The 27,508-nt window shown below is 40.2% G+C and overlaps 2 protein-coding genes across 5 annotated transcripts in view; both read right to left on the bottom strand.

Annotated features, from left to right (window-relative positions):
• Positions 1-11,802, bottom strand: part of nr1h4 (nuclear receptor subfamily 1, group H, member 4) — a 32,829-nt gene extending 21,027 nt beyond the window's left edge. Inside the window, exons 1-3 of one of the 4 annotated variants that reach the window (XM_088645918.1) lie at positions 11,643-11,802; positions 7,500-7,633; positions 3,185-3,550 (exon numbers count right to left, since the gene is read on the bottom strand). In XM_088645918.1, the coding sequence (XP_088502044.1) occupies positions 3,185-3,550; positions 7,500-7,596 (463 nt within the window). In that variant the 5' untranslated portion in view covers positions 7,597-7,633; positions 11,643-11,802. Of the gene's footprint in view, positions 1-3,184; positions 3,551-4,883; positions 5,094-7,499; positions 7,634-11,642 lie in introns of those variants that run through there. The other 3 variants (XM_088645921.1, XM_088645919.1, XM_088645920.1) reach the window with 3 other exon arrangements.
• A 7,580-nt stretch (positions 11,803-19,382) lies between these two features.
• The window catches only part of slc17a8 (solute carrier family 17 member 8), a 34,358-nt gene continuing 26,232 nt past the window's right edge, over positions 19,383-27,508 (bottom strand). The window contains exons 8-12 of the mRNA XM_088645917.1: positions 26,877-27,026; positions 24,496-24,628; positions 24,127-24,237; positions 22,197-22,324; positions 19,383-21,077 (exon numbers count right to left, since the gene is read on the bottom strand). Coding sequence (XP_088502043.1) covers positions 20,727-21,077; positions 22,197-22,324; positions 24,127-24,237; positions 24,496-24,628; positions 26,877-27,026 — 873 coding nt within the window. The 3' untranslated portion in view covers positions 19,383-20,726. The remainder of the gene's footprint in view (positions 21,078-22,196; positions 22,325-24,126; positions 24,238-24,495; positions 24,629-26,876; positions 27,027-27,508) is intronic.

Raw genomic sequence — 27,508 nt, 5'->3', positions numbered from 1 at the left:
ATTCTGGGGGATAGTCAGCATGGATTTAGAAAAGGCTGGCTGAGCTAACATCTTAAGTGTCTTTGAACAAGCAATTGCAGTCATGGATACAAGCAGAACATATGATATGAACTATTTTTATTTTACCATTTTTTTATTTTTGAAAAAGTGAAAGCTCCACTTCAAAGATTAATTTTAAGGGGAAAGTTCTAGGTGTCTAAGGTAATGGACAGAGAACACAGGAAGGGTGAATGTACATGCTGTGGTGGCGTGCCGTGTTTATGAATAATCTAGATTCCTGCAAACTTGTCAAATTTGTATATAATACAGAAATACAAGGACCTGCAGATGCTGTAGAAACAGGAAAAGAAATTCAAACAGAATTACACAACATAAAGGACTGAGTAACAATTTGGCAGATGATGTTTAATATAAACAAAGGCAGAGTATTTCGTGCAGATATAAATAAATAAAATATAAGATGGGAGACACTAATTGGAGAGCCATAGAAAAACAGGTCTCTATGTTAACTCATTCCATGTCTCAAGTCAGTGTGGGGAAGTAATGAGAAAGGCAAACAATGTATTATGTTTTATAGTTAAAAAAGGTAAACAAAATATTATCAAATATAGTTATAAGTTCAAAAATCAGTAACTTCTGTGTGAAATTGTTCAATACACTAGCAAGAACTGAGAAAACAAAATTGCTCACAGATACTTCTATGCTCATACAAGCTAGACTACAGGGGAACACGTTTCAAATGTCCAAAATCTGTAAAAGCACTGACAAAGTCATCTTCAGCATCACCCAGTGTACCAAACTAAAGAATACAAGTGTGAAATACTTTTAAGCCCCATAACAGGAGGCAGACCTGTACACTAAGGGTTGTGGGGGTGTGGAACACGCAACATGGCTATGTTGTTGAAGCCGATACACTAGCTTCCTTCAAGAAACAGCTAAGTGGGATTCTCAGACCAGTTAGCAAACTGGTTACATGGGTCACTTGGCCTCCTCTCATCTTCAAGCTTTAATAAAGTAATAGCTTAAAGTAACAACTTATTCAAGTGATTATAGTCTTAGGACTCCTTCACTGTTCCTCATATTGTGGAAGAAAACAAAACTGGCCTATCGGCATATATTGTATCTGGCTCGATATGTGGAGCCTTAGTGTCTTCTGTGCCAGCTAGTTGTGAAGTGATCCTGAGAGACTGTGACTGCGGTTCTCCTCTGTCACAGTAACACAGTACTGGTAGACTCTGAATAGCAAATGTCCTATTTGGAACAAAAGTGGGAAGCTCTGGATATATTGATAATATAGGGCATCCTACACCAACAAAATATGTTGTCCATCTAAAAGATAAGATAAGATCACTTTATTGGTCACATACAATTTCTTGTATTAGGAATTTGTCTTGTCCCATACCCCAGCTTGCTCTCCATGAGACACACAGACGGGGAGAGAAGCTGGGGGTCAGAGCGCAGGGTCAGCCATTGTACAGCGCCCCTGGAACAAACCAGCAACCTTCCAGCCACAGGCGCAGATCCTTAGCCACAGAGCCACCGCTCCGCCCCATGAGCACTGAGGTAACGAGCAATTATTTTGTCCATGAAATTTGGAATGTTATAAGACAAACACGAGAAAACATGAAAGGACAGATAATGACCTTGATCGCCACTGTTTCAAAGGAAAAAGTGTTGCTCTCTGAGGCCTCTCTGTGTTTTGTTTTATGTGGGTGAAGAGGGGGTTTCGTTGAAGTAGGACCTTGCAACATCCTTTATCTGGACGCATGAGTCCAAGGTCAATTGTCTGATCACAGATTTCGCATAACCAAGGTCCAGTAAACATCTATTTGACCCCCAACAACAAAAAAACTAGGCAAACATGACATCTTTGGTTTACAGCAGAAATGAGGACCAGTTTAACTTATCATAGGTCATGTTTGCTTCAGCAGGGGGAAAGAAGTGCTTTACTGCAAGCAAAAAGGTACAACACTGAACAACTAAGTCTAAATTTCCTCCCTCCTTCGAGCGCAGAAACATTCTCTGATGGACATGCTATCCACATTACAGTGGTACCCATAAACAATAAAATATAAGCACATTCCCAATTTGTAAATATAACTTTTGGTATTCTGACACTTGCAAAAATGCAATGCTCTAATGATATTAAAATATTCATTTAACTCTTCATTAGACTTACACTTTTATAGTGTGGAAAATCTTGGTTGTTCTTTATTTGTCAATGTGTCAAAAAGGATTTTCACCCATTGCAAGTTTTGGATGCTAAAGTCCATTTCTGGTTGATTTATATAACTGTCTGGAGTTCATCTTAAAAATAAATAAGAAGACACTAACAATGTATTAATTTCTGAAGGTACGGCCTTTTCTACTGTTAAACAAAAGCCTGTGCTGGTTTGAAACAGTGTGCCAATGTGCCTGCACTTCAGAAGTCAACCGTTCAGCCTTGTCAGCTAATAAACATTGTTCCAGATTTTGAAGTAGTCTTCCAGTACTTTCTTGTCATTATTCATACTGGAAAACAGCTGAACACACAGCTATATTTAGCAGATGCTTTTATCCCAAGCAATTTACATTTGAGCCCATTTGCACAGCTACAGGAGGTATTTTACTGGAGCAATTTGAGCAAAGTATCTTGCACAAGTTACAAGCACAACAGCCATGTTTCAGTCCCAGGATTTGGGTCCACAACCTTCCAGCTATAAATCCAGCATCACTCTTCCACACTGCCCGACAAACTGAGCTCAACCAAATCTCATTTGCACTGAGATCAGAGGAAAACAATACTTTCTCTGTGAGATACTTTCATGGATGCAGTAAGTATTCATATAGTAAATTTAGTTATGTGTGTCTCTGACTTCATTCAAAAACAGCAGTACCTTGCATGGCAATAAGTTAGCAGTATTTGTTAACATATCATATCCAGCATTGAGAGTACAGTACAAACACTTTAGGGCTGACTGATGTCTTGCAATAAATGCCTTCCTGCAGTACATTCTAAGTGGAGCTATGACTAATAGGACTTAATTTCAGTCCCTGCCACTGGATACAAAGTTAATATTTTTAAAAGTAAGATTTTTTTTTAAAAGCAATTAATTGAAAAACGATTTTTCACAGTATGGACCCGCTAGTGTTTTCAGCTTTTCACTTCACAGCACGGGGGAGAGGTAATAAAGCACAACCCTACCTTTGCATCCTTCACATGTAAGAGCGTTGTAGTGGTATCCAGAGGCCTTGTCCCCACACACCACGCACAGCTCCTCCCCTTTGATCCTGCCAGGATGGGGCCCTTGTCTTGACCTTTTGAACGCTGGGATGGTGCCATCCTCCATTTCTGCATCATAACTGTTCTCACAGGGCACCTTCCTCAGTTCGTACATCCCCGAGGGAGAGTACCACTCCTCGGAATAGGCTGGGAAGTAGTTCTGGCTGGAGTAGTAAGGTGGAGAAGCCATGGGTGGCTGCACTGGAGGGAACTGCATGCTGGGATAGCTGGGAAAGGGCAGCAGCTCTGGGTCTTGCAGCAGGGGACTGCCCTGATCTGCCAGCAAGTCTGGGACACCAGCAGGAAAAACAAAAAAACACAAAGGAAAGTTAAGCCCATAGAGCAGAGGCACTTGGTAACTCTGTGCCCCTGTTTCTCTAGGACACAGATCAGAAACTCCATCTCACGTTTTGCACCCACTGCTGGACATCTGGTCACAGTTTCGTTCGGAAAATTACAGCCTGTAAGTAGATATACAGTATGCCACCTATTGGGAAATGTATAAAGTATTCCAGGTGTGAAAAGCTGCTTGCAACCCTTGGGGTTATTATTAGGGTGTGAGGTCAGGATTAAGGTTTTTGATACTAAACATGCAACTAATCTACAAATGAGTTCAGTTATTATCACATTTATATCGCTCTGTTAATATGTTATTAATATATTCCACACAGAAAACTTGTAGAAGTGGTATTTGCAGCCCCTAAACTCTAACCTTTGCTGTGTGGCTGGTGTCCCTCAGGGCAGTGTGCATGCAGACTGGACACCTGTTCACCTGCCACCCTTAACTGAGTTTTTCAGATCCAAATAAAAATGCTATGTAATGCAATCTACAAAATATGGTTGTGAAACTTGTGAAATCGTGAAAAAAGGGAATAGAAAGGCCTCTCAGCTGTATTTTCTTCTTTCTGGCATGTATTCAGTGATGCAATCACTCTCCACTGAAATGGATTAACCTTACCATGGTTACCACTGCTTTTCAACCTTACCACGTTTTATGCTTTGTTTTATACTGTATTTCAGATTCATCTGACATTGACCTACTGTAACTAAGAGAAAACATGCAACAACAGGAAAGAAATAAAATTTAAAGAATGCTCACTGTAAACATAAAGTGTTTAGGTATTGGATGTATTATGGTGACAATACATTTATTTTTATTTTATTGGCATTTAAAAAACTGCATTGAATGTCTTTAGTGAAGCTCACATATAACTTACTCATAAAATAAACATGGAATGACATTATCAACAACATGGCACATATCCCTACAAGTAAAAACACATTTGTTTTTAAATAACCACTTCAATCAGAAACCCCCTAAAAAGTGTTAAGTTACATGAACTCTAGTTCTCATATCAGCACAGATATGAAATGGCACAGAACACCAACACAGGTTATCCGTTCCAAGTCTCAGATACTCAGCTTTAGACTGACTTTCCACCAATTTCTAAACACGCCTCCGAAAAGCAAAATCAAAGACAGGGGCTACTTTTTTCATACTTGTGCCGTAATCACAAAAAAGCAGAATCTAGAGCAGTTCTAGGTTTCTTAACTCAATCATTTAACCAGGAAGAAGCAGACATTTCTTTTTCTGTTTGCAGTCCTCCATTCTAACACTCACACTGACCTCCTGCTGGCTTCTCTTGTACCATTTCCATGACAGTCAGCGCCCAGAAACTGCGTCCCTTTCAGGAGTGGCTGCCCTTGGTCCGGACGCTGCAGTGACTCACCCCGTCCAGAGCAGTTTGAAATTAAGAAGCGCATTCATTGTGGGCAGCATGCTCTCGTAAAGAAGTAGAGTGTGTGCTAACGTGTGACTCATCACCTCAGTTTTACTGTAGCACCTTAGTACCTAAGAAAGCGAGCCAAGTGATCAAAGGTTGTCAGAGTTGTTAATTAACTTTTAAGACATTTTCAGGGCTGCATGACTACAAAATCAATATTATACAGATGTCTTTGTGTGAACTACAGTATGGATGCTGCATGCGGACAAACTGACTCCAAGCAACACCGAGTACGATAGTTCTGTGTGGGATCCGTTGCTCTTTGGAATGGTGTTCTGATCTGTGTATAGGAATCTGTCAGTTTCTTATGCACAGCTGTAATAATCCACACCAGTACTTCGTTTAATGCAAAATATATCTACATGGATATGCTTTTAAAACTGTTACAGACCTGGGCTTCTATGTGTTCTTTAATAGGATATTAGGATCAAAATACATTCCTGAGTCAACGCTGAGAAATGCTGAGTCAATAACAGGCCAATAACGTGGTGTAGCAGAATATCTAAGAATGTACCTGTGTAAAGTTTTAGTTCGCCCAGATCTTGTATTAATTTTCAGCTGACCAGGACTGATGATTTTATTTATCCATATACTGTAGGAGGGTCGTGTGATCTATGACATCAAAATCATGGACACAAAATATTGGAATACCATTACATGTCATACATTACAGAATTCTACATTTCACAGCCATTTTTATGTGGCTACAAAATATTATAGCAGGAAGCCAATCATTAGTATTTGTATTGTAATCATTAATATCCTATTGTTGTAAATGTAATTGTGAACATTTTGCTAATTATTGCGTTTTCGGCAGTTACTTAAGTGTGCGTTTGATTTAACTGACTGTTTAAGAGTAGTATCCAGGAAAAACACCCCAGATTTATCAGGGTCAGCATGAAGTGATAGTATGTAGTTTACTATGGAAAATGTTATCCCCCCCCTCCCAAAGCTATTAATCTTAAACACATTTGCACATCTCCATTTAAAATAAAATTGCTCCGAGCTGTCAATGAGCAGGCTGTTTTGGAAGAGATTAATGCAGATAGCTGTCACGGTGATCAAGCCTCAGTCCGGGCCCAGAGGGAGCGCCACGCTGAGATTTATGGGCCTGAGTTTAAGGTAAATGTAGGCTGTTGTTTGTCAGCTTTGCACCGCCATGCAGACGCGACCAAAGCAAAACGCATCCGGTGAACGTCACATCTTAGGGTATTAAATCGACAGCGGTGTCTGTAGTACGTATTAAATTAATACTTAGCAAGCAGAATTAATCAAGATATAAATCATTAGGAACTGCAATAGATAAACTGATTCTCCCATGCTTGTTAATGAGTGTTCGTGTGTCGTTTCCATCTTCCTTTTTAAATATGTAAAAGTCGGGATAGTCGCAAAGACCATCGAAAATAGGTTTACATTGTTGGACGTTGACAATCTTAGATGTGAAACGAACCCTTTAAAGATTATTAATGCAAAACCTAGAGTGTATTTTCTTTGGAAAACATGAAGTCTGTGATGTTGCCTATGTTCAGCCTTTCAGAATCCACTTCAGCTGAAGTGTAAGAAGTTAAAAGGACACCCACGTCTAAGATCTCTCACTTTCATGTCTGTCTGCCAGCGCAGATGCAAGCAGTGTGTTCATGCTCTTCCTTTCTGGGGTGCAGCTGGGCACAGCGGTGGAGGGAAAAGAATAAAAGCTGAACTGTTTTGAACTGTTCTCATTTGATCGAGATTTCCACATCGGGACGCAAGAGCACAAACCCCGAGCACGCTACTGAAATGCAATTAGTTCGTGAACCTGTTGGTCCCATACTTTCTTAATAATCTCATTCGCTTGCTTTTAGGAGCTGCACATGGTTCGCGAGAAAGCGCTGTAGCTTTTGTCGGCATCAGTGTTGTTTTGGCCTGCGGTGGTGATACAGCACCTAATGCAGCTTTGAGGTAGACGGTCTGTCACGCGTGTTGCCCGGCCAGACCTCAATAAGACCGGGGTTCTGTCGGGAGAATTCAGTGCTGTTCTGGTTCCTGATTCGGGTGGGGGTCCCGAAAGTTCGGGGGAGTTGACAAGAGCCCAGTTCAGTCGGACTGACCTGTCAGCACTTCGCTATCGCTGCTGTCAACATTCATTCAACTAAACATTATTACAAACTATACTATACGTTATCCTCCTCTCTCCCTTGCACACGTGTCCTGCCTCCCTCCTCCACCCTATCTCCGCCTCTGCAGCTGCCCCTTGGTCACTCCACACTCGGCTTACGCCTCATGGGGGTCCCGGCCTCCTCGTCCCGTGGCCAGGAAGACCCCATCCAGAGCACTAAATCACTGCATAATCCTTACAGACTACACTTCATCCTTGTGGTTGTTGTTGTTCCTTGCAAACAGGATTAGGTCACTGCCACAGAATCACACGAGGTCTGTTACAATGACACCCTCGTACAGCTGAAGTCATACCTTACCGAAGAACTGTGAGTTTTCCGACAAGGGGAACCCATCGCTTGCTGGCGTCTGGAGCTGACCCACCACAGTAATATCCGAGCCCGCCCACTCATTCATGAAGCTGGCTTGAGAAGGTCACACTAGCAGCACGGTCCTGCGAGACACAAAGACGTGTTCATTTCTCCAAGTGTCCTTACAAACCGCACGCACTGGAGAAATGTCACCTTCAAGGTGTGTCACGCTTTCATCTGGTTTGTACAGAATTTCCAGCTGTATTAATTTACTTAAACACCCTTTATAATAAAACCTGACATTTTAGAGTTGGAGCAAAATTTAAGACTCTTCAAGTCGTATTGGAAAAAAAAATTCAAACACAACAATCGCTTCGTGATTTTTTAAAGGAAATACGAAGTTTCGAGAAAACATGTTTTGCGCTGTTTTTCTGAACTGTTATTTTTCAGTACCAACACAGTTTTAAGGATAATTATTTCCCGGGAACATTCTGTTTTAAAACTTTTAAAACTCTCAAAAGGCCCGAAGCCTCATTTACGAAGTGGCTTAATGGACTGACAACTTCAGAAATATTTAACCATTTCAGTAGTGAAAACCCATCAAGGAGACATCACAGACTCCAAGAATATTTATGCTGTTCCTACAGTATAATATTACTCAATACAAAGACATTGTTCTGTAATTGATACAACAACAAGGAGATATTTTGTTTCATTCTGACAGGTGAAGGAGGAAGATCCTGTAAGGTTTGGAGAGATCATGATGCATCACGGTAGGGCAAATAATTTTGTATTGTTTTTCTATTAGTAACATGACAATATTATGCAGTTTGAATTAGGTCCATTCTAATTCTTGCATCAGGCATTAGATAGATAGATAATACTTTATTAATCCCGTAGGGAAATTGATGTGTTACAGCAGTCCAGCCCAAGACAAGCAAAACAGACATCAGAATAGTTATAAAACAAAAGACAACAAAATAAATATAAATAAATACATAGGTGTGTGCAAAATGTGCTGATCATAGTCACTGTAAAAACAATAAAATATGTGCAAAATGTGCATAGGTTTATACAGACTGATTATCCAAAAAGTACAATGGAGTAAACATGCTGTCCATAGAGGAGCAGATGAAGGGCTAACAGTCCTAGCCTAGGGCAGCGTTATACACCCTGACAGCCGCCGGGAGGAAAGACCTGTGGAAACGTTCCCTTGAACACCGTAGCTGGAGCAGTCTGTTGCTAAATGTGCTCCGCTGCCCAATAACAGTCCCATGAAGCAGATGAGAGGCGTTGTTCATGATGGCTGTGAGCTTGGTCAGCATTCTCCTCTCAGCCACCACCTCCAGGGGGTCAAGGCTCAGCCCCAACACAGAGCCAGGCTTCTTGATAAGTTTATTGAGCCTATTTGCATCTTTTGTCATGATGCTGCTGCCCCAGCACACAACAGCGTAGAAGATGGCCACCGCCACCACCGATTCATAAAAAATGTGTAGCAGTGTTCCACACACACCAAAGGACCTGAGTCTCCTAAGAAAATAGAGTTGGCTCTGACCTTTCTTGTACAGGGCGTCAGTGTTACCAGACCACTCCAGCTTATCATCCAGTAATAAGTTAATATGAGTCCCCAGCCCCGGTCGTGGAGAAACACTGTGTCTCCTCCATTTGACCTGTCGAGCTCATTTGATATCTAGTGTTGGAGGAAATCACCCATTCATCACTTGAATGAATCCCAGATACTGGCTTTGACAGCACAGCCAAATCATTTGTTCCACACACCCACAACCCTTTGTGAAAAGACATGTTTCCTGTTCTCAGTTTTAAAAGCCCTTCTAATTTCCTTTTTCAATTTTCTTTTATCCATTTCCTGTTTTGCTGTTTATTCTGAAAATGTCAATCGAATTGATTTTGTTAATGTCTTTAAGGATCGGAATTACTTGAATTAGGTCTCCTTATAGACGTCTCTGTTTAAAACCAAAAAGCATTAAGTTTTTTAGTCTGTCAGGGTCATTGTCTTTTGCCATAATGACCATTACTGAAAAATTGACTACTAAAAGGAATTTGAAGCAGATCATTCAATGCTCAATTGAGCCAAATTGTCAGTCCATCCATGTGGTTCCTAACTGCTTTATCCAATACAGAGCCTCAAGGAAGCTGGTGCCTGTTTGGTCACGCAGTTGTCACAAGGCAGGACACACCCTGAACAGGACGCCAGTCCATCGCAGGGTACAGACACACAGAGACACACACACTCACACCATGGCCAGTTTTCTAAAAAAAACAACAACAACAGTTGACCTGCTGGTATGTCTTTGAAACTGAGAACGTGGAGGAATCCCATGCCAACACACTGAGAACATGCAAACTCCACACAGTTAGCACCCCAGGAAGTGAACACAGGGCCCCGGCATATGGATTTACTTGAATTCCTATAATCTGCAATTTTGAGAGTTCATCTTTTGTGAGGAACCTAATCCAAAACCTTCTGAAAATCTGAATATACCGTATCATTTGCATCTCATTAGCAGTACAAGAGTATTAACTTTTGTAGTTTCTTTTATCACATGCAGTATCTTGTACACCATGAAGCCTTAACACACATGCAGGTAATAGGAGTTTAATGGGATTTGTCAGAGGAGCTGTACTTGTGTTTAAGACGTCTCTACTGCATAGTATTAATCTGTATATGAAAGCATGCATGGGTCCCCTGTTGAATTACATACCCCATTCATAAGTACCCTCATTTGAATAAACATACTTATTATGAAAGCTCCTCTGAGTACATTCTATACAGGTATATAGCTCCCATATGAGTAACAAGAGTAACACCTGGTACATTATGTTCAGTTGTTCTGAAGAAATTTGTTTAGGTTCAGTTAGTAACCATGAAGAATAAAAGTCATCTCTGAATAAGAGTCAGTTCTAATACAACAGATATACAAAGGGTATCTCTAGAAATTTGGAAATATGTTACAGTTGATCACATTTCTAGAGATACCCCTTATATCATTTATTAGTATTTCAATTTACAGCGAGTACAGTAAATGCTGAGGCCACTGTACCGGAGAGGTAAATACTGGTCCACAGACCTTTTACTTTCATTTTGCTTCTTAATAATGGTTAGCTTCTCAGTTGAACTGAAATTGTGAGCAGATGTTTTTTTTTCTTTGGAATGCATTTTGAAATGAATGTCTGTATGTGAAATCTATACTGTATTGAACTGTATACTATACTGTATACCTAAACACATATATGTGCAGAGTGGTGGCTCTGTGCCTGTGGCTGGAAGGTTGCCGGTTCAAATCCTGCAGCTGGCTACTCTGTTGGGCCCCTGAGCAAGGCCCTTAACCCCAGCTGCTCCAGGGGTGCTGTACAACAGCTGACTCTGTGCTCTGACCCCAAGCTTCTCTCTCTGTCTGTGTCTCACGGAGAGCAAGCTAGGTATGCAAAAAGGCAAATTCCTAATTCAGGAAGAAATTGTATAGGGCTAATAAAGTTATGTTATGATATTTCTTACAATGTACAGTATTTAAGTATGTTTTGCCTGCCTTTCCCTGTTGCTTACCAGGGTAGTCTCTGATTGCCCGGCTACCCTTGGATAAAGCAATTAGAAAAATGGATGGATGGATATTTTTGTATACATTACACAGTGCAGTATACAGTATTTCTAAATCGAAATCAGACTAAATTACCAACATTTCTACAGAAACTGAACTTACTGTATGCACCACATCTGTTTGTATCACCTTAAACCTCCATGATATGAACATTAAGCATTGCATGTCCTACTAGCCCATGTGATTCTCTGCCATTAGCGTTCTGCTTCAGTCAAGTGATGATTTATGAAATATTGAGTTATTAGTGTATGGCATCTCAGCAAAATACAGTTCCATCAAGCAGGAAATCATAATAAACATAAATCAAAGTGCATGACCTACAAAAAATGTTATGGCACAGTTAAAATATGGCTCAGCAGTCATTCATCTCCAAATTAGTTTTTTTTTTAATCACATTACAGTGTTCAATAGACTGCCACATCAAATTAAATACAACCCTTAAAATGCCACATGGGGCTCCAGATTGCATGCTACACTGGCTGGGACTATTCCAGCAGCAGTTTTACCTTTCAGAGTTTCAGAGAGTAGACATTACCTTCCCTTGGTGGTTGCCTGCTTTGGAAATCCTGTGGTGTTCTGCTCCACACTGGGCTCTGGCTGTCCTCATTGTTTTAATACTATCAGTATTTACCACTAGGAACATTTGTTCCAGCCCAAGGCTCCACTGCGACTGTCTAGGGTCAGGGAGAAAGAGGCCAGTGGTTATTTATTAAACTCTCCGTTTTTTTTCAGTAAAGCCCCACTGTAGATCAGCAGCTGCATTCCCCCAGCCAGCTCCTCGTGTTTAAAAGGCAGCCAAACTTTTTAACGAGGAATTCATCCTATTGTAACAGTATCAAAGTCTGGAATGACCCATAACAAAATGAACTGTCCACTACTTTCCACATCCTGGATTTAGTTTTTTTAAAATTATTTTCATTGCATATAATAATAATAATAATAATAATAATAATAATAATAATAATAATAATAATAATAATAATTGCTTACACTTATATAGCGCTTTTCTGGACACTCCACTCAAAGCGCTTTACAAGTAATGGGGATCCTCACCTCCACCACATAGCAAACCCTAAGAGATTTTTGAATGAAAATTTGACCAAAGCATTTTATTTATATTTGTATGTAATGGTTATAACTAGTATAATTACACTTCTATCAATATGCCATGCAGGATGAAACCTTTAATAGTGTTTAAGTAAAGTTAAAAAACAAGGACTTAACTTTCCTAAGGCCTTCCTGTTGTTTCAGCACCTCCAGTCCAGTGGCAGACGGCTCAGTAAGTGTGGAATTGGTCATGCTCATAAGTTTGCACTGTTCTGGATTTTATGTTTTTGAAACTAAGTTTAATATTATATTTCCCCCCTACTGGTAAATATAGGTTGGGCCATTGTTGTCAGATTTATCGAAAATGGAGTTCTAAACTTTATCCAGGGTGTCCCTCTCTTCACAGCTTACATCAATGTGTAACTTCTCAGTAGTTCAATCACATTCTGATACTAACATGCCAAATCCAGAGGGATAGAGCAGCTCATACTTGAGAGTTAACCCTCCTTTAACAGAACTGGCCAAAGATCAGCGCTCTCATAACCCCCTCGCCATGAGGAATGAGCCAGGGAGCTGCTGTGAGGCTGAAGCTTGGGTGAAGGAGGGGAAATTGAAGAGATGTGCAGGTCAGATGAGTTGTGGGCAGCACTGGAGTATTTATGTAATGGGGAAGACACGTGATATAAGAAAATTTTAGACGTTCTGTTAAAAAAGGTTCTGTCTAATGGTTTCTGCTAAATAAGATGTCCATAAGATGAAAATCATAAAACCACATGATATGTCATGTTTTCTTGTGCAGGTCACAGGTTAAGACACAAGAGATACAAACAAATGGTCAAGTAAATAGCAGTTGCTCCAAGCTAATTCTCGAGTGAAATGTAAATTAAGAACTACATTTTTTTTTTGTTCTTGAGTAACATATGAAGGACTGAATGAAACCTTTTCTCTGTTTAGTGTGCTGCTTCATAGCAGTAGCATTTCTACCTTGTAGGCTTATCTCATCCACTCACAGAAACTAAGCAAGGCTGGGCCTGGTCTATACTAACAAAAGCCTGCTTGTTGAATAAGTGGTGTTGGTGGACCAGTAGGGGGCGATATTCTCACTGTGCTGTACTTTGTACCATCATTCAACACGTTCTCCCTCATTGGTCATTAAAGATCCCAGCGCACTATTCATATGATCGTATTGATCGTGGTTCCTTGACTGAGGTCCATTCTGAATGCCTGCCACATGTCACCCAGGAGGGGGTGCTCTCCTTCAGATAAAGAGCTTTGGAAGCCTGTATAATAAAATATGATGAAATGATGAAAAAGTTTCTCCCACATGATTCAATCGCAGTCAAGCGTGAATTTGTTTTCATTGCTAATAAAATAAACTAATTAATTATTAATTTCCAGTTAAAGTATTAGATTCAGCAATACTGAAGGACGAAATGCCGAAATACCAAAGATAAAAATACGTACCAGAGCAGATTTTTAAGTTCTTATTATTAATTTAACAATTTTTTTCCATGCATATTGAGTCCCTTGTCTGTACTGAAACAGTGAATCTGGGCAATGGGTTAACTGTATTTATGCTCTTTAGATCTGCCGATGGCTGCTGCTTTTTGGCCTTGGACTGATCTAAGCAAACACTGTATGTTTAATGGCAGCTTATTCGGCAGCAGTGTACTCAGGACTTCGAGTGCTGTAAAGACAATGAAGCTGATGAGAGAAGATTAGTCAATAAAGATCCAGGATTTGGCAACTGTATGTACCGGTCTAGCACAGCTCTTATTAACTAAACACGCTAAAGCACACCTCTCCTTCTCTTTTTCCACAAGCAATGTAATGATACTGCAACATACTGTATTTCTACAGAAGATATATATCATGCCCTAAACATTTTATATGAAGGCTGTGCACATAAGAAAGAGTGGAAATATGAAGAAAACACGCGTAAGCATCCCTTGTATCCTATACATCCTTGTATCAGTAAATGACACTTAAGTTTATTATGTTTTCAATCCCTGTTTGGTATCATATTCTGTCTTCTACTTCCTATATCGAGTGTGCCTCAATACCTACCTGCTGTTATGCATTTGATCTTTCAGGGGTCTTCTGTTTCGGCTGTGGGATGTATCTATGAAGCACCAGGCATTTTATTTGTCATTTACATGTTATTTCCATGTAAATATTTCAGGATTTATAGGCCCTGCATGTCAAGTGGATGAAAAAGCAGTGAATGAAGTCTGGGTTTGGTACAAGGGTTTAACAGAGCTTCGAGCAGATACAGTATCTGGGTCAACAAGTAAAGGTTTCAGCTGTTGAGCCTTTTTCAGGTGTGAGGACGAGAGAGGTAGCAGACATATAAAGCAAGTATAGTGTGTAAAAATGAAATTTGTAAATGAATGGAGAAATTCCCAAAATTAATTTGTTATTGATTTAGTAGATCCCTTAGTTAAGTGATCCGATCACATGTTCTCATTCCTGATCGGCTCTCGGGTAACAGGCTGGCTGCTCTCCATCAGCTGAGCAACGTCTTCCTCAGGGATAATCTGTCTTGATTCAGTTGTATTTAACCTCCGATTCCTGTCTCGGAGTGCATGGGCATTGCCAGCCATGCAGCTGCTGGTGTTTCTTAATTGTTTTTTTTAATTAAAATAAGCTCCACAGTAATAAATTACAAGGTTGTTTAACGGCTTTATTCGGGGTTCAGAGTGCAAAATGAAGACAAACTTTCACTGAGTTTAGTTTACTCATGAAAATGTCTGATATCAATGTTGCTGTGAACATAAAGATGACACTTGTACTATTCTCATTTTTACTACACTAAAAATGAAAGAAGAAGAAAATGACTGGATTTTGTTTCTGTTCTATAATTAACTTTAACAGAAAATGTACACCTGTTTTGCCTTGTAACATTCACGTAAGATATCAGAATAGATCATACACACAGATTTGTCTTACAAATTATTCATTTCAAAATCATTTCTACCAACAAATTGTCTGTATCCGACACATCTTATTTCAAGAAAAAGTCTGTTAGGGTAATGAAAAAATAGTTGACCAGTTCAGCATTGTGATATTGCGATTCTGTGCTACTTCAGATTTCAGTTGTGACACTTCAATGTTGCATCGGCTTTTTGGCAAACCAGGCTGGTAATACAAGGGATTTTTTCAAATGAAGTACAGTCAATACTGGGAGCAGTTATAAAAATAAAGGCCGTAAAACGTTTAATATTATTATCAAGAAAAATGCATTTGGATTTCCAACTAGGACTATTACAAAAGCACTGCTCTATTCGGTCATGGGCAGGTTTTAGTGAAGATTTCCTGAAACCAAGCTTGGAGACATCTGTATATAAAAACAACTGTTAAATCATTGATGAGCTGTTGCTCCATCGCCAGCCATCACACTAACAGGGCTTTTGAGTCAACAGACAGCATTTTGAAGTAAACAAAACCTTTGCCACTCACCACTGCATCTCCAGCTTTGTATAGAGTGCAACACAGCTTTCTGAGCGACGCCTTTTCAGACTCGGCCTTTAAGGATGTCTGTTTCTTCCATTTGACAAGCCATTCAGACTCTGGCATTCAGCAGGCTTTTTGTTAAGGTAATGAGAGGCCTTATCTAAAACCCTTGGTCTGAAATTCAAAGCAAGTGGACTTATACTTTCTGGGATGTCTATTTCTATTATGGGGTGTCCGCTGTAAAACACCTGATTCATTAGCTCATTAATTTTGCCAAGCCCTTTTATCCCTCAATCGAGAGATAGATACACATCAATCTCACATGGCTTCAACAATCAGAATCTACCTGATACTGGAGGAGAGTAGCTGATGTGCATCATTAATCCTCAGAAACTCTGAATACAGGACCACCGGGTGATTTCTGAACATTTCAAGGGTGTATCCATTCTTATTACATTAACACTTCAGATCTTCTCCAGGCAGCTGTGTCAATTTGTTTTGGTTTGCGCACTTTTGAACTTTGAACTGCCTGAATACTTGCACTTTCAGTAATTCACTGAAACATTACCTTCTGTAATATAGCATTGTTGTTATTATGAAGTGTAATAAGTGTAATAAATGAATTTTCTTCTCCTTGTACCTTTTGTCTACCATTTTTCTGTCAATCAAACTTTGTGAATTTATCTGTAAGAAGGAAATAAAAACCACAATGATAAAAAAAACTCTGGAAGTTGAACAAAACTGGTTTATGTCACTGTAATCAGTAATACTGCTCAGAAAAGTTAAGAGAATGAAATCAGGTCTATGAAGCCTAATGAAGAATACTTCATACTTGGATACACTGTTCAGCAAAAATGCTGTTCAGAAAGAAAAGTGGTCATTTTCACCCTAAATAAATACTTAGATATAACCTTTCTGAGAGTTCTTTATTGCAGCCATACACATAATAGCTGCCTGACATCATGGGCACTGCAAGTGAGCTTCACTTGTCCTGTATCATAATTGAAAAGCATGGACAGCTCTGCATCCTCCCTGCTCTAGGATGTATGCAAACAACTGCGTAAATCAAAACACTGTCGAGGATAGTGAGTAAAATAGGCTTCTGCCTGTACGGCCACTGTATTTTAAGCAGATCCCAAGAACAGTTTCATTTGGGGCGTCTGGCCCATTTGGTAGTTAGTAGCTTGGAGTTCCAATGATCTCATCCAGCGATTTCTCAAAGGAAGCCAGGCTGTCAACAAGATGATTATTCCCACAACCCTTTTTCATAAAGAAGTGCCTCTTGTTCTCAGTTTTAAATGCACTTCCATAGAGTTTCCACCTGAGTCCCTGTGCTCTGGGGTTCTGGGATTATTACTGTTACACACTGTTACACACGCCCGGCATGATTTCCTCCAGGTGTGTGGTGTGTCACATTTCATTGCAAGATCTGGTTCATGTTCAACTTCTCTTCACATTGAAGTTCATTCTCCTGGCTGTTTGCTAAGGTGTAGCAATCATTTTCCTAGGAGCTCAGTTTGCAATTGGAACCAGTTTTTGAAATAAAACTGTGACTTCTGTGTTCTTCTCTTTCAATATCTTAGTGACACTGCACTGCCCCGACTGTGTTGTGAAAACAGTCTATGTCTAATTTTCCAATTAGAGGTTCATAGAGCAAAAGCTACAGTTTCCTCTGTCTTTGCAGTTCACAAGGAGGAAAATACATCACATCCTGAATAGGTAAGGAGAAGGTAGCTCCATATTTGAGCCACATCAGCCCATCAGTCTAGAGCTTAGAGTCATTAGGTAAAAGAGAGCATGTGGTTCCCCACTGGATGGGACACCAGTTCATCACAGAGCCTCACTCAGGCAAATATCAGTCCCCATTCATACAGCTGGGTGGACCTGAGCAATCAGGGTACAATAACCCTAAAGGTATACAGCAGCAGTGTCTGCAGTAAGTACTTAAACTCACCAGTCATGGATCTAAAGACTTACCCGTTATGCTACACTGCTTCCCATCTCCTGAATGAGAAAAAGTAAATGAAGTGAGGGATATAGACTGATGCAAATAATTTTTTGCTCAACAAAGGAGTCCTGGAATTAAACAAAACCAACCAGAAATATATAGAATAACACTTGAAAATCTTACATTCCCAACATGTGAAATTGGAATGGCATATCCGTGTTTTCTGTATTCTAAAATGTGTTGTGCAAAGAAACAGTATTGACAAAATTCGTAGTAACTTCACCAGCGGACAAAGGGACACAGTTTTTTACTGATATTTCTTGGAAAAGGGAGAAGTAGTCAAGCTCTTAGAACGGGTGAGATTGTGGGGTGATGAATCCAGATTCATCTTTAATTAATTGGGCCTTTATCAAACTTACAAAGGACACATTATTCAGTACATGTTTTGAAGCTTGAAGATAAAGTAAAGGATGTTTACACACAGATGGTGGGAAACAGGTCACTTCAAGTGGAGGCTGAACAATTTGCTCAGATTGCTCCTTTTGAGTGAGAATTGACTGAAACAGACAGGAACTGGGCTTTTAATGTGTCTGTTTGTTTTCACTGACACAGAGGAATGCCGCTTTGATATGATAAAGCATTTCCTGCCAGTAAGGAACAATTATACTAATTTCCTAAGGAGCAGTAAATCTTTATTTTTTTCTGAGGCTGATAAGTGGTCCTATTTCTTTAAACATGTATGTGTATACTGACCATCAAAATAATTTATATTATTAATGCAGGGTTTCATGCCATCAGCATGATGGAAACTGGACTGTCTCTGGACTGTCAATTGCTATTGGAATTGTTCACAGTCTGAAATTTCTAACCTTACAAGACATTATGGCCAAATAAAGTTCATCAGTGATAGACCATGATCTAGGAGACCATACTGACACTTATTTCTGGGCAGGTGTGTCCAGTTGCTACAGATTTCCGCCTGTCCAGACTGACTGTGTGACTGTACTGTGGTGCATCGATCAAGTCCTGAGACCTCACCTGCTGCCCCAACGTGAGTCGACATCATTCCAGCAGGGCAGTGCATGTCCTCTGTGCACTACCTCTTGCTACCAATCTCACAATGGTTTTCTCATTACAATGTTCCAGTTATGCCACGAATGCTCCACTGTCCAGACTTGAGCCCCACTGAACATCCGTGGGATGATTTGGGGTGTGTGACGTGTGGGACTCAGAGACCAGCGAGCAGACACATGCTCCAGGCTCCAGGAGAGGCAGCAGAATCCTGCAGTACAGCATCATGACGTACACTGTAGAGCTTGTATAGCCTCCAGCCTGGTCTCCACACACTCCCAGCCTGCTGTGGCTCACAGTGAACCCCTGTTGATGACAAATGCTAACAGGTACAGCAATTTACCTGTATCATACTCAATAAAATGTGGGTCCACCCACTCCAAAAAAGAAGATAATTTTTTATAGCTTTGTGAATTAGTGGTAATTCTTTCTTTTGGTGCTCAGAATATATATAGCATATAATGTATTGGGAAGTACTACAGCATGAAGTACAATGGAAAGCTGCTGAAAAAGTTACTGCATTGTATGAAATCGAATGTAATTTTCCCTCTCAACTGAAACACGGGCTGCTAAAAGCTTTGTGGCCTGGCCTATAAAACCTGGACTTTATAGCACAGGAGACAAAAGGCCCATTATTTAAAGCAGCTACTTGACAAATAAAACCTACATTGTGTGTGAGATTGGGGTCACATTTGGTAACATTTCAACACAAAACAACAAAGTGATGTTTTTCTGAGACATCTACACACGGCTAGGTTTAGAGATGTGACAATACAAACTTTAATTCATGAAGAAAGCTCACAGAAAAGACTGCTTTGATCACTTGAACACAATGACATACATGTCTGGATTCTTAATAATAAAGTGCATGTTTAAAAAAACCTCACCAAGCAAGAAAGAACAACAACAATAACATATAAGCAAATATGTTTCCCATAATAAAAAACATATTCAATATACTGTATTATTGGTATATTGTAACATCCCTAATTAAATTTGCAGGTTCTCATTAGGAGGTCTCTGATTCTCTGATCTGCCAACCCTTAGGAAGGAAAAGACATTTCCCTCACTGAATATGTGAAATTGCATATTGTTTGAAAAAGGCATTTGAATCACGTACACTTTTAGTTCTTCTTAATTTACCCAATGTCCATGTATCCAGTAGGTAGTTATGGTTGCTGCAGTGCTCTGTTTGAGTACAATATATGTCACTGCATGCTGGGATGGTCAGATTTGCTCAAGCACATTTCACAAGTGGGCACACCTGATCATTGAGTTGTGTGTAACAGAGGACACATGTAATATAATAACTGAACACATCTCCTGCCTGACCGAGCAGAATGTATTGGTTCCAGAAACTGAAGAGTAGTGTGACTTTTAATGCCATCTGGGCTGTGTCTTTGCAAGAGCAGGACAGACCACCACAGTTCTGTATGTTTCACTGATGGCAATCACACCAAACTTTGCTTCTCTTGCACGAATACAACAGTTAAAAAAAACTTTCAGCGTTTAAAATATATAAAGTAACTACTACATGCCTTTGAACTGGGGAGATCACAGCACCAGCCAAAATCATGGTGCAGACAAAAATATTTGAAAAAGAAACAAAGGTAACATTTTGTGTTTTGGCTAAAAGGCCTCCTTTGAACTTTGAGTCCAATATCACATTATTCATTGTCACATTTAAATATGTCTTCTTGTTCGTTATCAGGCCTTGGGTGCCATTATAGGTCCCTTGTAGTTCTTCCTGCTTCCCTAGTAGTATCCACTGACACATCATCTGTCAGGTTTGTTCCTGAAATTACAGTTTAACCCCCTGAAGAATCTGATCTGCTCACAAGCAGGGAGACAGGTAGGGTCCTATTGTATTTTTACCGAACACATACGTGACATTTAAGTTGTGTAAGGCATAATCTGTATGTAGGATCAAGAGGTGAATTTATGGTCCCTTTGAGAATGCTGGAAGGAAAAACATTACAGGGAAATGCATTGTGTTACTGTGTGTTCTCTGGAAAATGGCCTTTTTCGTAACGAATTAAAACTAATATCAAACTTCGGTAGTCTATGCTGTGACGTTTTGCCTCCTGACTCCATCGAGTGTCACTGAGACATCTCCTCGAAGTTCCCATTGTCATAGTGGTAAGAGCCCTGCTCATTGTCCTGCAGGTCCATAGTGACTCCCTTCTTGGATTTCCAGCCTTTCTTGCGATTGCCTGGGTTCTGGACTGTGGCTCCATACGACGTTTTCTTCTTCGAGGCAAAGCTCTCGCTGTTAAGCTCAGTCTCCTCCGCCAGCTCGTCTTCTTCTATGAACCCACACTTGTCCTCGCTGGTGCTCTCCGGATCGGCCCAGTCCTGCTTTTCCCCCGAAGCGAAGATGGCGTAGAAGATCACGCCGGTGTAGTGCACCATGGAGGCAATCACAAACACATTCTGCCACTCCTCTCGAGTCTGCAAAAACAAATTAACAAACTTTGAGATCATGTTATATCACAGAAAGATTGCCTCTTATTCTCTATCTTACACAACTGACACTAAACTTCTGTGAGCCATCAAGACTCCCTAGTGCTGAAATGCGGTGTCCCATACGTCAGCACAATAGTGTCGGAACCACAAACCGATAGTTGTTTCTTACATTGTTACTTACATTTGGAAATAATCATTTTTCCTTTATTACTGTTGTCATTAAGGATAAACCCCATGAGCCCTGGCCTTAAATTGAATTAAGGGCATATAATGGAAAGGGTTTTACAATTTTTCTGTGGCTCAGAATTTTGTCAACTCAGCATACAACTAAACCACGATCCTAGGAGCTGACAGGACTTGCTCACTTACTCTTCCAATACTGAAATGTTGGTCAGTTTTCACTCTGATCTTTAAACAAGTCTTACATTGTAAATTCAGTAACACATTCTGACATGAAACATATTCGTTGATTATATAACGTTCATCTAATTTCTCTTTTTTTTTAACTTTTGAAACCAGTGCTTTTGATTTTCTTTGAAGTTATCCAGCCATATTGTTGAAACTGATACCTTAGCTTTAATCAAGAAACATCTGGAAGAGATTGTTGGAGTTACTTTGGTCTAACTGATTATCTGAGTAAGAATAATTAAAATTGACATGACTAATTCTATTTTCAATTTATTATAAGATTATATATTAAAAGTAGAAGACACCTGCATTTCAGAGAGTTCTGAGCCCATCACTTCCACTGCTTTTATTTTTTTATATTGAGAACAAATTCTCATTTACAGTTATGGCCTGGAGATCTTAATACATCTTAGCAGTTGTATGGAGTAATGGAAGTCAAGTATTTTGCTGAAGAGAAGGAAATCCAGGATTTGTGTCCACATCCTCCCATTAAGCACAACAGTGTCACAAACACTACTCCATGCTGCTGCTATTTCCAAATAAAGCAAATGACTGGATATTATTTTAAAGCTAAAAATGCCCATGTTAGCATTGGTATAGATACATTTACAGAAAGTATTTTTAAATCTGAAAGGCAGACACCAAGTATTCACCTATGGCCATCATTTGGCCTGTGTAGCAAGAGTGCCAATGTACCTTGTGCTTTGTCATGGCCCCTACAATGAGTGGACACACCATTCCAGACAAAGTCCCAACTCCATTAGAAATCCCCATCAGAATACTGGCATATCGAGGGGCAATGTCCAGATGATTTACATTAAATCCTGCAAACAAAAAATAATGTTTATTAGAAAAAACATACAGTATACACACACACTAGGGAATTTTGTGGGAAAAAAACATGGCTCTTTTTTTCTTTGAAGCTCAGAAAAATAAGCATAAAGTCCATCGAAGCAAGAGCTTTAAAAACAAAAAAGCCAGCAGAGGAGGAAAAAGCACTCTAAGCTGTTGTGTAGATGTTCTGTAATTTTCCGTCTTACTGTACTTCAGCACAAAGACCCAAACGAAAGGCCTTTGCTTTGAATGCAGGCTGGGCCTTGTAGCCCAGAGGTAGCTGTCCAGGTAATATGACAGGCCAGCAACCCACAACTGACCGAGAATGGACAGTTGTGGCAGAGTGTGGGTGAGCCTGGTAATCTCAGACTTGAGACATAAGAGTGACCTCTGGGACTTCCTGGGCTCTTTGTCAGAGCGACCTGGGTGGCCGGAGCTGCATCACCCCTCTGTTAGATTCCAGTCTCTCCTAAAGACACCTTGCAATGTGAAAAGGGGCAGATAACAATAATAATGTTGGTTATGGAGGAGGGCAAGTACTGTTATAAAGACTGTCGTAATAAGCTTATTTGATAAACAATTGGTGATTCCACATTTGGCACAGAACTACGATTATTGAAGAGGGATTGGTGGAAGAGTTCTTGATTAAAATCCAAATGCAGTGGTTTTAACTACTTGAAAAAACAAGCTGAATTTCAATTTGCATTATTTTTGTTATTTACTTTACAGGCTGCTGTACCTACATAAATTGAAAGCTTCATCATGCAATAAAATATAAAGAATGAAAGATCTTGAGCTTAGGTGAGTTTTAACAATCCTGTAGGCAGATCCATTTTGGAGTTTAGCCACTTAAGTTCTCTAGGAGTCTCCAATGCTATCAAATATTTAGATAATGTGCTCTGCACTAGAGTAGGTTAAATGCATATTTTAAGAGCCACAGAAAATTCATATACAGCACCCTTAGGACTTTTGTTCATTCATTTAGAACATTTCTTTAATTAAAAACGCATGTTTCTTTAATTGATTATTGATAGTTGTTAAATTACCGGCATGTTAAAGTAGATATCCAAGCTTTTTTCTAAATGCACACCATATTTTCCTCCTAGAAATTATAAAGCTTTCTTTGTGAATGTAAATGTCAAGCACAAGCGGCACCAACCACACACATTGAATTACACTTTGTGGCTGAAAAAATTAAATTTTTATGTAAAACACATAGGAAATCCATTCAGTTTATTCTCATAGTGCATGTATCCCTACAGAACATCTGCTGCAGCCTTGTGTTAAAAATGAAACCAGACAAAGGTAGAACAATCAGTACTTATGTTCGGAATAGTTTTGGCAAAAAAAAACTTTTTTTTAGAATGGAAATCTGTCTTTGAACCTGTGTCAAGAGCTGCTCAATGAGACAGTCTCCACTATGACAATGGAGAGGATTCGTTCCTACATGATAAGCACTCTGGAACGATCCTATAAGATCTGTGGTCCTTCAATTGAATTTTTAAAAACCGATTGAGGTCTATTTATCCCTGATTGTTTTATACATCCATTCATTTTTTGGTAACTTACATCGAAGAGTTTAACCTCAGAAAGAAAACTGTAGAAAGGTATAAGCATGTTTGAAGCATCTTTACTGGCATTTTTGCTGATGTATTCTGAGATGTTTCTAGTACATTTTATGCAGTACCTTAGTTTGTGTTTCTTGTTAAAAGTTTTAAATCGCTTTAAAGAAAACAAAAAATGAAACCAGAGTCTAGTTTTGCTGTACATGTGGTGAGGACAGGCTGCTCACCAGAAATTGCAAATCCACTGAACCCCACTGCCAGAACCAGGAAGGAGATGGCTACTCCTCTTGTGTGAGAAAAACCCACCACAAGGAGCAGTGTGGCCTCCATTCCAAAGCCTGTGGACAAAGAAGCCGTTCATATCGCACATGAACTAAGCACACTTCAATTTCAAATTCATATCAGGTCATAGATATTCAGGATTATCACAAACATGTTACTGATTTTTGTGTCTAGCGTTATCATGCACTCCTGAATTTTTACCCCTCTTTTCCAATTTAGTTGCGTTTGCAGAAAATGATAAAACTCCTTTGGTAATACCTTAAAAAGATGAACAGGTGTCTCCATTTTTCTCAAAACAGGAATTTAACACGTACCGCCACAATTCATGATTTTTCGGACTGTTGTTGTGGACAAGATCTTCCGACTCCTCAGGAAATCTGCTAACTGTCCTCCGATGGGGACAACAATAGTCATCACCATGTGAGGTACTGCTGACAGAATCCCAACCTGGTGCCAAAGGAAATGACTGTAAGTGCAGGATCAGAATGGCGATGGGCTCAGCAGTATTGGATTTCTGCTTGACTGACATCTGAATAATAATAATAATGTTTCTTTATTGGCCCTATACAATTTCTTGCATTAGGAATTTGTCTTTTCGCATACCCCAGCTTTTCTCCATGGAGACACAGACAGGGAGAGAAGCTTGGGGTCAGAGCGCAGGGTCTGCCATTGTACGGTGCCCCTGGAGCAGTTGGGGTAGGGGCCTTGCTCAGGGGCCCAACAGGGTAGGATTCCTCTGCCGGCCACGGGATTTGAACCAGCAACCTTCCAGTCACAGGCGCAGATCCTTAGCCACAGAGCCACCGCTCCGCCCAGATAGCCCAATAGCACACAGTCACCCAGACAGTCATGCAAGCATTTCCCAAATGGCATTTCTGTGGGTCCAAAGAAGACACTAGGACATAACATAATGGCATGAATCAATATTAGGAGCTTGTTTCAACTTGAATTGATAGAAATGTTTCCTAAAATATTGTTATGAAGTGAATCTAGATACAATGGGTAACACCTGGCTTGTGTCAACATTCCTGACTTAAAGCAAGGGAATGTCTTCTGAGATGTAAGGGTCCCAGATTCAATGATCAGTGCAACTGGAAAGTTTACCTTGGTTTACCTCAGTTAAATAAGTTCTGGGTAAATGTCAATCAACAGTCCAGGAATTGAACATAAAACAGGGAGACGGGAGGGAAAAGGGATGAAGATGAAGATAGAGAAAAGAAGGGAAGAGAATCAACAAGCAGGAGAGAGGGAAGGCAAGAGCTCCCTGTCCGGATCACCTGGATAAAACAGATTAGATCTAAGTATTTGAACCCAGTTAAGAGAACCTTCAATCCTGTGATATTTAGGGAACTCCAATTTCCTGCGTAAAGAATCCCTTGGCTACAAATGGCCTCTCCTGGTTATTGGGTGCATTTTTGGAATAGGAAGATAGGTTCCCATTCAGTTTGCAGCATTTGAATTTGCAGAGAGAGAGAGAGAGATCTGCAGACACCCAGATCATATTCTGTTAGTTTAGAAGGCAGCTTTCTCTTCAAATACTTGGTAGCAGTCTGGGGTTTTCTGGGTGGTTATGACGTTATGCCTTATTTGTAAATGTTTACATAGTGTAACTTGTATGTTGTATATTTATGTTGTATTTGTATTGTCATTGTTAATAAACACTTGTTCAACCCAGTGTACCTGAATTATTACTCTTTTCACCAAAACTGTGCCAGAGAACAAAAAACTAACGTGGCTCTAATTATACCAACCGCTTGGTAACATCCTTGGCAGAACCTTTATGTAACGCATACGGCCACCATTGCAGGTTGTGAGAGCTGGCTTACCAGCGTGGTGACGTCACCTTCTTTCCCTGTGAATAGCAGGGACCTCAGCCGTCAGGCTGAGGGGAGATTTCCCTTTGGCTCGAATGGCTGGGTCCCTGTTGAGTGACGCCAGGGGCCCGGGTTTGAGTCCCTGACGGTGGGGGGCCGACCTGAGGTGGCAGCAGCAACGACGCATACCCACATGAACCCCGGTACATTTATAAGCTGGGGGTTATGATTATTTTAATTATTGATTTATCCGCTTGGTTGTTCCTCATATTTCTCTAGATCTGTAGCCCCCGATTTGTAACAATGTCATGCTTCTTTTTTGCGTGCCACTAAAAATGACAGGTCTCCGATACATCCAGATGATAAGGACAATGCAGCTCGCTCTCTTGCTGGACCAGTAATGGCACACACTTGAGAGCACACTTGAGAGTCCTGTGACTGGGATTACGCACTTGGCTGATGTAGGGTCAGGCAGGGCTCTACTGGTTCCCACTGACCCTCCTCATCTTCCTGGTTACCTGCAGGCATGCAAGCCTGTCAGCTGGGGCTGTTCCTCTCCTCTGATCAGCTCTGAACCTCCCGCACAGGGAGTGCGAGACAGAGGGCTCTGCCCGCACTTCCTCTTTCTGTCAGGGTTTTCTGCAGAACACTTGGTTCTGGTTGCGGTGTGGTGTCATTTAGGGCTGTGTTGAAGCTGAGTGGCAAAACTGGGGCACGTTGCCCAATGATAACTGGCACATCAGGGTGAAACCGACATCTTTTGGATCTCATAAGAGTGGAGGTTTAGAGCCAATGGGAATAAACTGGGAAAACAGACAATTCTAAGAACCAATGAATTACCAATTACTTAATGACCAATTAACCAATTAACCCAGGCCTACCTTACTGATAGCGAAACCAAACACTTCTTCGAAATAGGCCGGCTGGCTGATCAGCAGCAGGTAGAAGGTCCAGCTCCTACAGAAGTTGGCCACGATGATGGCGTAGACTGGCATGGATGTGAAGAACCTTCTCCAGGGGGTCTTGAATTTCTAGAGATATTCAGATCCATGTCGTATTGTTAATATGATATTTTTCATGGCTTCAAAGCACTTCAAGCTTATACGTTTTTGAGCGCAAATGGGCCCCGTGAGTCACTGTGAGTTCTGGGAATGAACATTTTTTTTAGCTCTTGTGTTTCACAACACTGGAGGTATGTAATCCACCTGTTCGCATGGCAGCTTTTCTGCACATGTGAAGGATATCCCTCTATAACGTAACTTTGAACATTGAAGTTGGACTCACAGAAATCAAATTCAAACCTCAAAGCAGAGTTCAACACTGTAAATGCAATGCAATTGAGATGTTCTTGGAATATCAAATTCTTTCTGATGGATTATTAAATCCATCTTGGTGGATTCAAATATTGAGATCTTATTCTGATCCACAATTCTGTCTATTCTAGAGAAGTACCTGATATATTAGCTATCTCTGACACTTTCTTACTCTTTTACATATATTGCACAAGCAGGCC

Source organism: Lepisosteus platostomus, chromosome 9 (assembly GCF_059453375.1).
Source record: "Lepisosteus platostomus isolate fLepPlt1 chromosome 9, fLepPlt1.hap1, whole genome shotgun sequence".
In the NCBI taxonomy this organism is placed as follows: domain Eukaryota; kingdom Metazoa; phylum Chordata; class Actinopteri; order Semionotiformes; family Lepisosteidae; genus Lepisosteus; species Lepisosteus platostomus.
The sequence above is the reverse complement of the archived record's forward strand: the minus strand, read 5'-3'. Positions and strand labels throughout refer to the sequence as shown.